At 38.5% G+C, this 15,573-nt stretch overlaps 1 protein-coding gene across 1 annotated transcript in view; it reads left to right on the top strand.

Moving 5' to 3' along the window:
- LOC134618921 (prickle-like protein 2) overlaps positions 1–15,573 on the top strand; it is a 37,328-nt gene that overhangs the window by 18,737 nt on the left and 3,018 nt on the right. The window contains exons 2-7 of the mRNA XM_063464541.1: positions 7,810–7,994; positions 13,126–13,239; positions 13,351–13,488; positions 13,776–13,979; positions 14,597–14,783; positions 15,376–15,530. Of these exons, the coding sequence (XP_063320611.1) occupies positions 7,863–7,994; positions 13,126–13,239; positions 13,351–13,488; positions 13,776–13,979; positions 14,597–14,783; positions 15,376–15,530 (930 nt within the window). The 5' untranslated portion in view covers positions 7,810–7,862. The remainder of the gene's footprint in view (positions 1–7,809; positions 7,995–13,125; positions 13,240–13,350; positions 13,489–13,775; positions 13,980–14,596; positions 14,784–15,375; positions 15,531–15,573) is intronic.

Genomic DNA, 15,573 nt, shown 5'->3' with positions numbered 1-15,573 from the left:
AGGCAAAAGTGATTAATTACTTTATGCTGGGATTATAATTCTGCACACTGTTTGTTTACAATGACATAATTGTCTGCATACAGCACTGATGGTAGCTGACAATCAAGATGCTGTTGAGACAATTACAAGCCTCTTTTGTCCTGATTTTGTGTATTAAGGGAGTGATTGCATTCACTTTAAGAGAGTTTTTTTCAGATTGTAAGATCTAATATTCAGACTAATGTCTTGAATATGAAGAGCTCCATTAAAAGCTTGTTGTTTTAAAGAGAGGATTGTAAACGCAAAGAGGCGGGGAATTTGTTAGCTAATGTAACATTGTAATTACTCTTGGCATTCTGTACGTCGGGAACAGATAAAGAGATTAAAAGTCAGCTTAGCATCTTTCTCGCCGACATGGAGGTAGTCCATTTTAATTGGCATTTCTCTGACCGCGAAGGGTTAACAGAGCTTCGGTCAGGCTCTGTGCTTCAGCCGAGCACCTCCTCTCATGTCAGCTTTTACATAAATAAGAGCTTTTTCTCTCCATCACTCCCTCTCCTTCTCTTTCTCTCATGCACACCCACACAGAGCCTGTCAGAGGCACATGAGGATGGGAGGAGGAAGGAGGGAGGTGGGTGAAGCATGACACGTGAAAAAGGAAAAGCATTGCTCTTAACGCCGCATCTACAGCCCTTTATCTATTGTTTCTTTGTATCTTGCCTCTTTCCTTCGGTTTCCCGATAACGTATGCTTTCAAGAGTCGCTTCTCTCAATAATATTGGAGCTATTGTGCGTCGAGCCTCTTCTCTTTGTTCTCAAAATTACCCAATTTGTTGTGAAGATCTTCTCTCCTCTGGCAAAGAGATGTGGATTAATCTCGGTTAATTTATGTGTAAATGAAGGCTCTGCTAATTGGATTCGAGTGAAGAAGAGGCAAATTATAGAAAAACTAAATTCAGGTTCAGAGATGATTTAAGAGTCAAACACAGTGTGCCTTGTCCATTATTTAATAATGTCAACATACTTAAGAGAAAATATAGTGAAGGGGGAGATTCTCCATCTTTGTACGTTATAATTAAATCAATAAAATCATGGGCCTACATTTCTACAGGCACGCATTGGATGGGTGTTGTTGAAGACTTTGCACACCAATTGGTTGCTATGGCAACTTGCAGAGTTTTTCCAAATGACCTACAGTTGGCTGACTGCAGCCTCTCTGTGGTACACTTCAGCTGAGTTGTCTTCTCTTCTGTATACTTGCCGCTGCACCTGGTTAAAATAAAATTCGTCAGTATGTGATATCTATATTTCTATGTATCATTGCCAGTATAACCCCCCCCCCCCCCCCCCCCCCACACACACACACACACACACACACACACACACTTTTAAGTTTAACAACATTTAATAAATGTGGAATTAAGTTCCCTTTTTTTGATCACTGTGATAATATCTCTGCTTCATTATCCCAATTAATTACCAATAAGAAACACTTGTTTGCATTAGTGTTCCCCATATTTATTATGAAGCTCCAAATGATCACAGATGCAGCCACCAGATTTTAGATGCCATATAATTAGTTGTGGGTGCCAAGGTGTGTCAGTCTGATACAGTCCACAATAAATCTGACAAGCTCAAGTGAGGTCATGGATACAAGAACATTTCCAGCTCAGTGAACCTCCCTAAATAAATTATTTAGAAATGAAAGGACTACGCACAGCTGTAGTTCTGCACAAGGCAGGCTGTCCTCACAAACTCAGTGACCTTTTAAGAAGAAGACCAGCGACGGAGGTCACCAAGAGACCTGAAATGACTCTGCACGGCTCTGTTTAGCCTGGGGCTTCACCAATCACAGACTGAAATCATCAGAGAGTGAAGAGAAAGCTATTCTCACACTCACAATGACACTGAAGGGGTTTTAATCCACATCAAACCTTCTTCAGTAAAGCTCGAACTTATTGTAGGACCATTATTTTTTAAAGTATACTACAAATGTGAATCATTGTGGGATTGTGGAAGCATGACAATATAAGATATTTATATTTTACTGTAAGGAAAATGTGGTATTTGTTTTAGTCTCTGTTTTCTTCATATGTTTTAATCTAATCAGCTCCATATTGCATTATCTATGTTTATGTAGTGTTATAGTGAAAGTCAAGAAAGTCACATTGTAGGAATAATGTAATGATTATTCCTGCAACGTGACTAATTTCTAATTACCTTATTCTATTTCACTGAAAGTGTATCGATTAGATGTGGAATCTCTTGATCTTGTATGGCACGTCATTTCTGCCTCAGATCTTCACACACTGTTAATTACAAAAGCCCTTTAACACCTATATACTTAAAAACCCTCAAACCTAAATAACACTAAACGTACATTAAGTAGGCTTTGTGGTATATTTGTAGACCTATTATGCTCATTTCCAGGTTGTTATTTTATGCCTTAGACTCTATTAGAGCAACCACAACATTCTTTATTTATCCCAGAGGGGCTCCTTTCCCTTTAAGGCAGCCTGTCTTCTGATTGGCTCCCTCTCAAAACAGAAGGTTTGAACAGGAGAGGGGTGGGGCTTCTTCTGCTCTTACAGCCAGAGCTGTGTGACTGAGATGACAACATTAGGGTAACCTTCTCCTATTGTGATCGGAAACAGAGCTTTAGTGACTAAAAACTAAGAAAAGCCATTATAGGGGCAACTTAAATGGTTAATACACATCTATGAAAATGCTTTAGAAACATTTAAACTTTTTACTTTCTCTTGAAATAAACTGCTAATATATTTTTAGTGAAAAAAAGATTACCATCATGTTTTGAACTGGAAAAAAAATGATTGCAGTACATGATAATTTTCTACAATTTTCCATAAAATGGAGCAATCAACAAAATCAGCCATTAGAGTACTCTCTTAAGAGGCAGGAATATTTACAAAGGCATGTGAATGCGGGCACAATAAATAAATCTTCAAAGCCTAGAAGGCAATTACATGTAAGTTAAAAAAAATAATAGAAAACTGTGTTAAAATGTTTGTTTCGTCTCTAAATACATTACCCATTTTTTCTGAAAATGCATTATGCCGAAGTTGCCTCCTCCAGGAAACAAAACTTCACAACTTGTCTCTCCTCTCTCTCTCTTTGTGTTGCTGGGGAAGAACAGAGGAGAGTGCTATGACTAACCAGTCGGCCTGGCGAGTGTGTATTACGTCAAAAAGTCACACACTCATCAGCAGCCTTCTGTACCAGCTGAATGTGCATTCAGTCAAAAGTTAGAGTGTAAAGACAACACACTGTGTTGTCAAACAGTTGGACACTGTGTCTTTGTTTAATAATGCACAGTAGAGACTTACAGTACATCTTAATAAGTGGGTGTGAAGGGACCATTAATCGAAGCACTGGTGCGAACAGTGACGCTGTCGTCCTCTCAATCTAGCAATGTGTGCGTGCAAAATGAATCCCAAATGCTCCTCAGTAGCACAAATACTGGGCACAGGGAACAGGATCACTATTGCTTGTTTTTTTTTTTTTTTAATGCCTTATGTATGTTTTGTATTCAATTTTTAGAATATAAGCTGCTTACTTTTACACACTGGAGTCATTATTTGTGTAATGACAGCATAACAAAGGAACCAAATCAAAATCTTAAAAATCTTCTGCACTTTTACGTTTGTAAAATCTGAGTAAAACCCAGTTTATTCTTGTGTAATTATGGCTGCCTTGTTAGCTTAGAAGACACAACATGTAATTAAGGTAATATTGGAGCTGTGGGAAGTCATATTATTCCTCATTTGATTAAGGCTAGCTGTGTTTCCCCTGCCTTCAGTCTTTATGACATACTTGGCTGAACTAAGCCAATCTCTCTTTAGATAACTCGGAGATCGGGGTCTCAGAGGTGTTCATTACGTGTCCAAACAAATCACTGACACCAGGCCCATAAGATCAACTGAAAGCGCTATCAGCAGCCATGTTTGCTGCTTTGGGATAAGAGGTTCACTTAAAAATGTCAAAACCAGAAACAATCAGTGCGTCATCACAGTGGCTTAGTCTTACTGATGTATATTTTATGCATAGAACATTAGAATGAGCTCTATAGTTGTTTTTAATTAACAAAAAATGTTGTCACTAATCCCTAGCCAGGCACTGTGACTACTTGGAGTGCTTGCTACTTTTTTTTTTACAGTTATAACAGAGGTGTCGTTGCTTCTTTCCATGTAATAAACTTTCATTTGATATAAAAAAGACAGAGCTGGCTTTTGTGACCTCAGTCATTGGTTAGTGAAGTCACCGTGTGAAACCTCCATTGGCATCATGCTGTTTAGAAGCTAGACAAGCAAGAAGGTAGAGCTGGCATAGAAGTCTAATGGCACCATCTGTTCATAGGGAAACTTGTCAATGACAAAGCAGACCTGCCTTGTACTTTTTGACTCTAGTGAGGACTGTGATTTATCAATTTAAGATCATATTGTATTCAGTAAAGCTTGAAACTAGCAGATGAAATCCTAAAATCATCAGGAAAGATTAAGAGAGCCATTAGTGCTGGCCATTAGAAAGGTTACAAGTCCAGGACACCTCTGTGTTGCTTTTGCTTTTTATCTTTTATATACAGTCTATTATGTTTTTAGTTTTCTTGAACCTCTTTCTAACTTTGAACTATACCTCTTCCCCCCAGCTGCTGGCTATATGTACAAATCAGTCTACTTGCCTTTTGATAAAGCTGCAGCCACACAAAGGAAGCAATTTTGCAGTGACATGGTGACCAGAGACCACAGAAAGTCAGTGGGTAAAAAAACACTGGCAGTGCAAAATGTGGGGGTCCTGAGATAGACTTTTGAACACACAGGATACCGATGATTGACATATGACAGGGTACTAAATACCAGAGCCCTTGAATGAGTCATTCCATTCAACAGCTCTGTTAAACACATTAGAGGGTTACCTAGGCAACCAGAGCCTGGGCTATCCACCAATGACCAGCTGATCCTTAAAAGTAATGTGCAACAAGTGACGCCATATGTGACTGTGGGCGCCACTTAAATAAGAAAATAACCATAATAAAAAACAATGAAACAACACATGGCAGTCAATGTGATATATCGACTGCCATATCAGAATGATCATAATCTCATACGACCCAGAGTACAAATGACGTTTTAATATTGACAATAGAAACAATGGTATCAAGAGAATTTGTCACCATATAAATAATAATGACAGAATCTTGTTAAAATTCAGCACTGAATCACTGATCTGATTTCACATTGCCAGTGGACATCACATTTGAAGTGATGCCTGTCTGGAGCAACAGGCTGCAGGTTACCCAGCAGGCCCACTCTCACTCAGCCTCCGTGCACTAATGACGAACAGCCTCGGGCCAGGCTAGAGGCTCAAGGTTACATACCTGCGATCTCTCTTCACAAAGAAATCAGCAGCACCCATCTTAGAGAGATAAACAGTACTCAGCTCTGCTTGGATGGAGGCTGACTCACTGGCTCAGTCGGTAGAAATGTCTGCTGTTCCTTGGCCACTGCTTAAGCTGTGTTTTTATGTGATTTCTAATCTGCAGGAAATGGTGTTGCTCTCTGAAATTGCCAGAGAGGACCTGTATCATAGTTTGGGAAAAATCATTTTGAATCACAAATGTCAGGGCTTGTTCACGCTTTCCCACGACCATTATCTAGTGTTGTTTTACTCACTCAAGTGCTATGACCTTGATGCACGACCTACAGACACAGAACAAATGTGTCATCTGCTGTCTCATCTTTATGTACATGTCTGCATTGGTCAGACGGCACTATTTAATTGCAACACAATGGGTTTCTCATTTTTATATGAGACATAGACAGCATTATAAAGAACAATTGTTTCTCCCAATTTGCATTAATTAATTGTAATATCTCTCCACTCATCAGCTTTTGAAATAACAATCCATGAGATGTAAACACACCTCCATCCTGTGCTCATTGCCGGCTCACTAAATATCCTGCGAAATGAGTTGCATTTCATTTTCATACTTTGCTGGTGGAGGCGATTTTACTGCTGTTAATTATTCATGTGCCAGTAATGTGTGCAGCTGTTCTCCTCTCAAACAGAAAGAAGGAGGAGAAGATTGAACTGATCTGTTGTCCATACCTCTGAGTAACACAGTAAATGCAGATGAAACACTGTCTGCTGATAATAAAGTCCTGGGACTGGCGAGCAACTTTGATATTGTGTAATTTTGGGGGGGAATTATTCTGAATGTGTTTCACAGACTTGATTAAAATTTTAAGCTGTTGGTCAGTACACCACTTACAGACTGAAATATTTATATATTGGATGGATTGCCAGATTTGAAGACTCCCGCAGAGCCAGCCATGACCCCCAGCAGATCAATCCCACTGACTTTGGGGCTCTCCAAACTTTATCTCTAAAAGATCTGTACAAAGATCCCACTGACTTGCTATTAATTCTACTGACTTTGTGGGTCTTCTACCTTTATCTACTGTGAAGTTTACATTTATGTTTTTATTTTTGTAAAAAAGGATAACTTGTTGGCTGGGGACCCGAGGAGCTTATGTAATAGCGAGGTGTCTGTCATCTGTCCACAGTTTGCAAGAATCGTTGCTCATCCAAGAACACTGGTCAGGATTTAGTCAAACTTTCACACAGTGGTCATCTGATGACTGTGCTCAAGGTCAAAGTCATATTGTTTTGTCTTGTTTTGTGGGCACTTTTCTATTTTCACAACAGTTGCTGGACTAGTAGTAGTCTTTAAAATCAATCAGACAGTACTATAGGTCGTGGTGCATTGGTCAGATTTTGGTGAAGTGACATTAATTTGGCCTGGATGTGACCGTCAGCCTCCTTGACTTCTTAGTGGATTTTAATTAGTTTGCGCAGTACAATCACCCAGTGACAATAAAACTTTAATCTGTGAAACCAATCAGGAGCTACTGTACTGTGTTACTATTTTTCAGGACGGAGAGATTTCGCAGGTCTTTCCTCCCCACTGCTGTCAGACTCTATAACAAAGACTTCAACTGATCAAACACACATAAACCCACACATGTGCAATAAGACTAAGTGCAATACTCTTTTCTGAAAAAGTTGTATTTTTACTCAGTTGTATATAGAATTTGTATTCATTTTTATCCTATTGTATATTTTATTCTATTTTATTCTACTGTATATAGTATTTTATTTTATTCTATTCTATTCTGTACAGTTGTGTACAGTATTTTATTCTTATTGTATTCTAATTTTTGCTATATAACTTTTGGACTATCCACTTCCTGCTGTGACAAAACAAATTTCCCACGTGTGGGACTAATAAAGGTTATCTTATCTTATCTTATCTTACTAACATTCTGGTTTAATTTAAATAGTAGGTTTATCTTAAGCACTGATTAGGAAATATTTTTGGGTAAAGTAGCTGCAGACTGATGTATTGATTTGTAAAAACACAAAAGATAGATAGACAGCAAAGAATTTTTCACACAAACTCCACAAATATAAAAGATGGCCATAGGCACCAAACTACTTATGGCTGCTTCTTTTTTCAAAAAGTGTCACCATGCTGGGTAGCTCCACATGTTTGATTGGGCAGATTTTGTTACCCTTCAAGAAGGATGCCCCAAAGAGATTTGTGTCTTCTACCAGGAATAGAACTGGGAATTCTTAGGCAAACGTGCAAACCACTACACATTACCACTACCAGTTCCTTCAATGCTAAAGTTTCTGTCCCTTGATTGATCTGTCTAGATCATCTGTCTTTTCCTATCTTTTTTTGTTTTGTTTTTTTTGTTATTGCAATCTCTTTTTGCCTCGCCCTAATTCTCCTGCCTGTTTCCTCCACAGGAATACCTGTGTCCACTCAAGCGGTTTGGGTAGTGGAGCATGTTGTGACAGCCATGTCTCTGGAGATGGAGAAGACCATCACCAAGCTGATGTACGATTTCCAGAGGAATTCCACCTCTGATGATGACTCTGGATGTGCACTGGAGGAATATGCTTGGGTTCCCCCTGGCCTCAGTCCTGAGCAGGTATATAGTTACAGATACAAACAAACTATGACGCGAATAAGTACTTCATTAGATATTCTCTGTTGTTGTCCAACAGTGCCAGACCGTATCAAATTGAACCGAGTCGGTCAAGAGAATTAAATTATTTGGATAATAAAGTATCTATCCTAGTAATCCCGAGCTGGAAAATTCACTCATCTGAAAACACGACAACATATCATCATTGTTTGAAATCCCCTTCATGGTGCTGTAGTCTCTTACGGGTTAGAGTGGGGATAAGGGCAGGGATGACTTACAATAGACTAAGGCTATGCTGTCAAGCATTTCAGGGAGCAATAATTGTAAGGACATTTTACAGCTGTCAGTGTTAATCTGACTTTGTGTAGAAACCAAATTGAGAGTCAGACAGACTGACAACCATGACTGAAATCATGAAAAGCAACCACACACTGATTAGTTGATTGCATTGTCTGAAGAACAGATGCAAAGCAGCAAAAGATTTGATGAAATGTTGAAATGCTGTCTGATGAGTTTAAAGTACAAGAATTTCAAATATATAGGAGGATTCACTTTGAAAAGGCTGTTTCACTGATCAGTATCAAGTAAACATGATGACTATTGAGTGGTCTTCTAGGCACACTAAGCCTCAGTCTGCTCTGTTTTTAGTGTAACTTAGCAAATTTAAACCCAGAGGACTGGAAGTAATTTGAGTCAGTGAATGTTTGGATGAATCTAATTGGAAATGTGTGGCAGCATGTTTATGCGTACCAGTTTCGCAATTCTCTGTCTGGACTCATTTGCAGTTTAAATGCCTTTTAATTGCATGCATGACCAAGCTAATGCAATCGGCTCTGTAAATCCAGAGGAGGATATTTCCTCCTCATTTTTTATTTTTGCCTGTTGTTTTTGTCAGCTCTGACATAAGATAAGCATGGTTGTGTTCAACTATATTCGGTATAAACACTTCTGTCTTTATTTAGTATGAGAAGCTCTCCAATGCAACAGGCCTCCTAGTGCTCTGTTAACAGATGACAGGATGGGCTGATAACAGTCATTTTCTCCAGTCAGCCATCTTGACAGGATGCTGAAAGAGGCTGCAGCCTCTGTCATCCAACAGGAGGTGCAGGCAATTTGAAGCTGCCCGTTTCTTTTTTTAATACACTTGAACGTAATGAATTTTAAGCCCGTCACATCTGATTTCTCTCTGTACAATTAAAGAGACTTGCATTTTAAAAGATAATCACAATTTTGCAGCATAGTTCATCAAGCTGTCAGGACTCAAATTCCCCAGCTGAAAACATTTACTGTTTCAAAAATGTTTTGTTGTATCAGGATTGGATGGGAGGAATGAACTTTGTTAACAATAGATCTTTTCAATATTTGTTGTAACATGTTTTTGCTTTTTTTGTCTAAACAACTAACAAGGTTAAAAAAAAGGATTTGGTAGGCTAGAGATTCCAGTAAATTCAGAGCTGAATAATTACTAGTTTAATTAGTTAGTTTATCAATTTTGCATTTATTGTCGGTCACTTGTTCCCGTTTACCTGTGGATTTTGGACTGGACAAGATGAGCAATATGGAGACAATGCAATTTTTGGTCCAACATGGTAACCAGTAATGAAAATAAGCTGGAGTCCTATACAAATTTGCATGAAATGGATCACATTTAAACCATTTAAAGCAGGTATGTAAAACCTAAGGCCCGAGGACCAAAATCAGTCCGCCAACGACTTCAATCTGGCCCACTGGGCGGCTTTGGAAAGGCATAACTGAAGGCATAAATTTCAGCATTTCCTACTAAAAAACAGCATCCTACTGGCTATTTATACACCAAAGTAAATAAGTAATAAACAATTAAATAACACCAATTACATTCTGTCAATTAACAAAAAAAAATCAATTTTACATTTTATAATTACAGGACAGTCTGTAGCTTCATCTGTCATTTTTACACATTTATTTCTTACAACTTGAGCCAAAAGAGTCGTCATTCATTTACTCCAGCAGCATTTCTACATTTATCACGTAGAAAATGTCTTTACACTGAATGAATGTGAAGTTTTATCCCTGATTTAAAGTATTTTTGCTTCCCGATTAACAAAGAAATTTCAAAGAAAGTGAAGAAAGTTCTTATTCGTTGATGGGCTTAGTATTTTAAAGTCCACCTGTTGCACAGTTGAGAGACAGTTCTCAGAGAAAAGTGGTTCAAGGCAAATGATTTTGACTTTCATAAGAGTCGGCGTCACCCTCCTCAGCACAGAGTAAAGCGCGAGCGTGACGGGCAACACAGAGAAGAAGCACCTTTCCCTCTCACTCTCCACCCTACTGATCAAGTAAATTGAATCAGCAGAAACTTCAGTAAAATAGATCTTTACACTGCACTGAACACTGAACCACTTTGCGTTGAAAGCCTGTTTCGTTGAAAATCCGAGACAAGTAACAAGATTGCTTTCTATCCTTTCAGTGTTTACTTCTCAAACACCGTTCAAGGCTTTTTCTCTGTTTCATCGGCTAGCATTTAATTACAAAAGAGGGTTCAGGGCACGGATGGCAAGTGCTACTGCATCGTGAATTATAATTGCAGTGCAAGTTTAAGATTTCCTTTAAGCAATGCGAATATTAGCTGCTGAAAATTTAAAGAACCTGGTGCTGTTCAAGGTTGTGCCTGCAGCAGCAGCACACATCTCAATGTGCTGAACACTTTCAATTCCAGACACCAACTTCCAAGGGCAAGACATAAAAATTTTTCCCTGAATCAGTGAAATAATGTAGATTATTTTAAACAGCCAACTTTTATCTTTGTATAAGGAACAAATTGTGGATATTTGGATGCTATTGTATAGGCCAGCTTTAAAATATTCTTTAAATTTGACATAACTAAAGAAATTATAGTTATTTCTTCTGTCTATCATAATTTTATAATTGGAATTCACAGATCAATCACGGTTTAAAATTCATTGTTGTAATCTATAAAAGCCACAACCCCAGGCTTCAGACTAAATGATCGGTTTCTACTCTTACCTCTGTATGATGTGAAAACGAGTAGATATCCTCAACATGGTCATCTCAGACACACAGTTCCAGCTGTGAGCACAGCAGCCCAAACTCATCGGCTGTTTAAACCATCTATTTGTGAGTGCCAGCCAAGCAGAAGAAAGTTGTCTTTGAGGAACTAGAAACAGAACTAAAAATGTTTTTTAGATGAAGAGTGAACTGAGGAGTTCCATCAAGGAAAAGTCCAAATTAAATAAAGATTATTTTGAACTGACTCATGCAAAGCACTCTATAAAAGTTCAAGATCAGACACAGGAGTTTAAAATTAGTACAGTGCTTTCCATTTAATATTTTTATATTTACAGTGGATCACATAACTGTTTTATTCTTGCTCTTTTTCTGCCCATCTTTACTATTGTGGTTTACTCTTATCAGAGCTCCACTGAATATGAATTCCTGCTCTCTTCAGATTGTTCAGTCTCATGTGTTCATGTGGTTTAAAGCTAAAATACGGAAACAAAATAGCTTATAATTTATTCATCTTATCATAGTTACTTCTTTTAAATAACTGTTCAACCTCATCTGCTGTATTGTACAAAAGTCTTAAGGGACCTTATTTCTCTACTGTATTGTTTCTTTCGATAACAATGCGGTAAATTTTACAGTATATAATTTTACAGTACATAAATACAGTATCAACACCTTTTATTCTTCAACACAGTCTGAACGCTCTTAGACAAGCTTTCATTTAATTTCTTTAATCTGCAGGGGACGTTTAGCAGGCTTCTTGAAGGACATTCAAAGCTTGTTTTGAATATTGGCTGCCTTTTTGCTTCATTCTCTGTCAAGATCATCCCACACTGCTTGAATAATATTGAGGTGTGTGAGGCCAATCCATGACTGATAGTCTTTCCATTCTGTGTTGTTTTATTTTTTATTTTTTTAATCCAGGTGTGCTTTTACTTGGCAGTGTGTTTGGGGTCATTGTCATGCTGAAAAATAAAGCTGCTGCCAACCAGATGCTTTCCAGATTTTTTTGCATGCTGGATCAAAATTGGATGGTACTTTTCTGCATTCATCCATTAGTTTTGCCAAGATCCCCAGCACCACTGGCTAAAATGCAGTCCCAAACCAAGACAGAACCTCCACTGTGTTTTTAAAGATGACTGTAGAAGCCCACTGTGGTGCCTATCTTTTGGCCTTCTATGTAGATATTGATGACATTTTGAAGCAAAATTTTGAATTTAAATTCATCACTCCATAAGACCTGTTGCCACTGATTTTCAGTCCAGTTCTTGTTTAATCAGCTTCTTGGATAGTGTATTTTTTTTTTTGTCCAGTTTCCTCAAATTTTCTAAGGACACACTGCACACCATGCTGATCAAGTTTTTGGCTAATAACTGGTATTCATGTTGTTGGTGTTGTTGGTGCAAAAATACAATTTCTATGTGTCTTTGGCATGTTTTGTAGGCTTAACTAAAGATGTTTTTTGCAACAGGCTGCAAATGCCCGATGATACAATTTAAAATTGGTTCTTTACTAACTTGCTTTTATGTGTATACACAACACTGGTTCATACCTTGAATTGGGTGCCCTTTTTAAGCTTGAATGATTTATAGGTCAGTGTTAAGTTGTTCTACAAACAAAAAAGACTTCTCCTAAAATGGTGAGGTACAAGTACTGGACTGGAAATGAGTAAAAAAAAAAAGTCAATGTCCAAAGAAAAACTCTAAAACAACTCCTTATCCAACAAAACCTTATATTGTAGTACAAATTAAAATAAAAAAAGAATTGTGTGCAATATGCAAATTTGTGTCATAAATCAAAACTTTCAACCTCCAGACAGATGTATTTACTTCATCCATTATGCTTTTGTGTGTGATGTAAAGAACTTGGCAAATTATGTAGAAACATTTTCTCCAACTTTCCAAGTTGTTATGAGCACCAAACAGCAGACAGATGAGGTTAGCAACTAACATAATCAAGGATTTTGTAACAAAACGCGTAGAATATTTATATCGGGGTGAGTTGAGACTAAGCACACTGAAAAAGGGGTAGTGAATATTTAATTTACCTTTTGTCAAATGTGCTGAAACACATTTTAAAATTGAGAGGTCACTCAGGAGCAAAACCACATGTTTGATTTTCTTTGTTTCAGGTGCATCAGTATTATAACTGCTTACCAGAGGAGAAGGTCCCTTATATCAACAGCCCTGGAGAGAAATACCGCATCAAGCAATTGCTTCACCAGTTGCCACCACATGACAATGAGGTAAAACTACACAACAAAATTCTGAGTAATGCATGAAGACTTTTCTTTATTCTTATGATTTCCAGAGGTTAGGTGGCGTTTCAGCTCTAATGATGAGTCGTGTTGTTTCAGGTACGATATTGTAATGCACTGGACGAGGAGGAGAAACGAGAGCTTAAGCTGTTCAGCAACCAACGGAAGAAAGATAACCTGGGCCGAGGCAATGTCCGTCCTTTCCCCCTAACTATCAATGGGGCCGCCTGTGACAAGGTAAACCACGCAACCAACATCTTTTCATTCCTTACATAATGACCTACTTTTTCCGGACTTGGGCCATCATCTGTGTAGCAAATATCTTTAATTCTCCTTCATAAAAGCATGTTAGTCTTGAAAATATTTCATACTGTCTCTTTTCACACCTTACAGCTTTCATTCTTTCTTTGTCTGCCTTTTCTTCCAACACTACCTGACTCTCTCACTTTCTTTCGTACCTTTCATTTGATTTTGTTTCTTTTCATTGAATTTTATTTCTTCTCTTTTCCTTTCCTCTCCTACAGTGTGGGGGTCAGATAAATGGAGGGGACATTGTAGTTTTTGCAGCAAGGGCGGGTCATGGAAAATGCTGGCACCCTCAGTGCTTTGTCTGCGGCACATGTGAGGAACTATTGGTGGACCTCATATACTTCCATCAGGATGGCAAGATCTACTGTGGCCGGCACCATGCCGAGAGGCTGAAACCCCGCTGCTGTGCCTGTGATGAGGTGCGCCTGTCTGGGCTTGGAGCCCTTTAGGGTTGGAAATGGCTGAATGGTTCATGCTCACAGATTTGGATGGGGTTGGAATCAGTCTGGAGGGAAAAGATGTCTCAGTATCTTTGCCACGTCTCAGAAAGTCCGCTGTAATTTATAGTGAGCGGGATTGAATAATAAGTCAGGCCACAGTGCTCTGCAAGTATTGGAAAGAGAATTTCTATTTGATTAAACTGTTTAATTATCTTTAACTGGAAGATATAAATCTGATGTCACGTACATATCTTTTAAGTTAGTTTCTTTATAAGGTAATTTTGTGAAATAATTACATGAATATTATAAAATGCAGGCACAAAGGATGCCTAGGTCATCGCTTTTATTCAGCTGAAATATGCCTGACTTTTACACTTAAGAACACTCACGCTTTGGTGGAATTTCTAACAGCTTACTAACCTACCTGTCAGTTTATGTGGAGGTAGATGATCCTATTAAGGGGTAGTATGGCAAAAAGGTTCCTACTCTAGGACGCGACACAAATAAAATACAGGACCCTGAGATACAGGATAGCAACATAGGTAGATATCGTGTGTTATCTACTTGCTGATAAATGTAATGTGTTAATCATATAGATCATCTTTGCTGATGAGTGCACTGAGGCGGAGGGCCGGCACTGGCACATGAAGCATTTCTGTTGCTACGAGTGTGAGACCACCCTTGGCGGGCAGCGCTACATCATGAAAGATGGACGACCACACTGCTGCAACTGCTTCGAGTCCCTTTATGCAGAGTACTGTGACGCATGTGGAGAACACATAGGTACTAAACATGCTTTCATTGTTGTTTCAAGTCCTCTGATATCTAAATGAATTGCTATCAAGAGTGACAGACATGCTATTCCTGTACTTGCTTCGTGGAAAAAAAACTCCAACAGCCCTTTATTGTAAGCGTGACTCTTATCAGCTCTGGAAGCCTTGTGTGCCGCAGCTGTGGAGAGGCGGGTTCAGTGCAGTGAAATGCGGATAGTTATTATCATCCCAAGCTTCAGTAACAGTGAAAGAGTGTGTTTCAGAGGGTGCTCCCATGTTGTATCCAGATGGAAGCTGTGAAAGATGATTACTTCCTCTTGCTGGGGAGTAGTGCTGGTGAAATTTATTCATGCTATCTTACAAACTGAGTGATTATCTATGGGCATGAAATCATAAATATTTTACTTTAAGAGACAAAGGGCTCTGTTTGTTCATAATTTAAATAGTGCCTTGCAGCATATCGGATAAAAATTAGGTATCATATCAACATATCTGACAAAAATTTGCTTAATAGCTAAAGGTTAACATCAGTTTGTGATGTTTTTTTCATTATGTGTCGATACTAAAAATGGACAAATGTTTTTGTTCCCATCTTATTAAAGGCATTGACCAAGGTCAGATGACTTATGATGGACAGCACTGGCATGCAACTGAGGAATGTTTTTGCTGTGCCCGTTGCAAGCGCTCCCTTCTTGGACGCCCCTTCCTGCCAAAGCAGGGGCAGATTTTCTGTTCACGGTCCTGCAGTGCGGGACAGGTGAGGAAACTGCAAATACATCTGAAGCATCTCCTTATTTAGT

Source organism: Pelmatolapia mariae, linkage group LG20 (assembly GCF_036321145.2).
Source record: "Pelmatolapia mariae isolate MD_Pm_ZW linkage group LG20, Pm_UMD_F_2, whole genome shotgun sequence".
In the NCBI taxonomy this organism is placed as follows: domain Eukaryota; kingdom Metazoa; phylum Chordata; class Actinopteri; order Cichliformes; family Cichlidae; genus Pelmatolapia; species Pelmatolapia mariae.
Note: the sequence above shows the minus strand (reverse complement) of the source record. Positions and strands in the feature narration are given on the sequence as shown.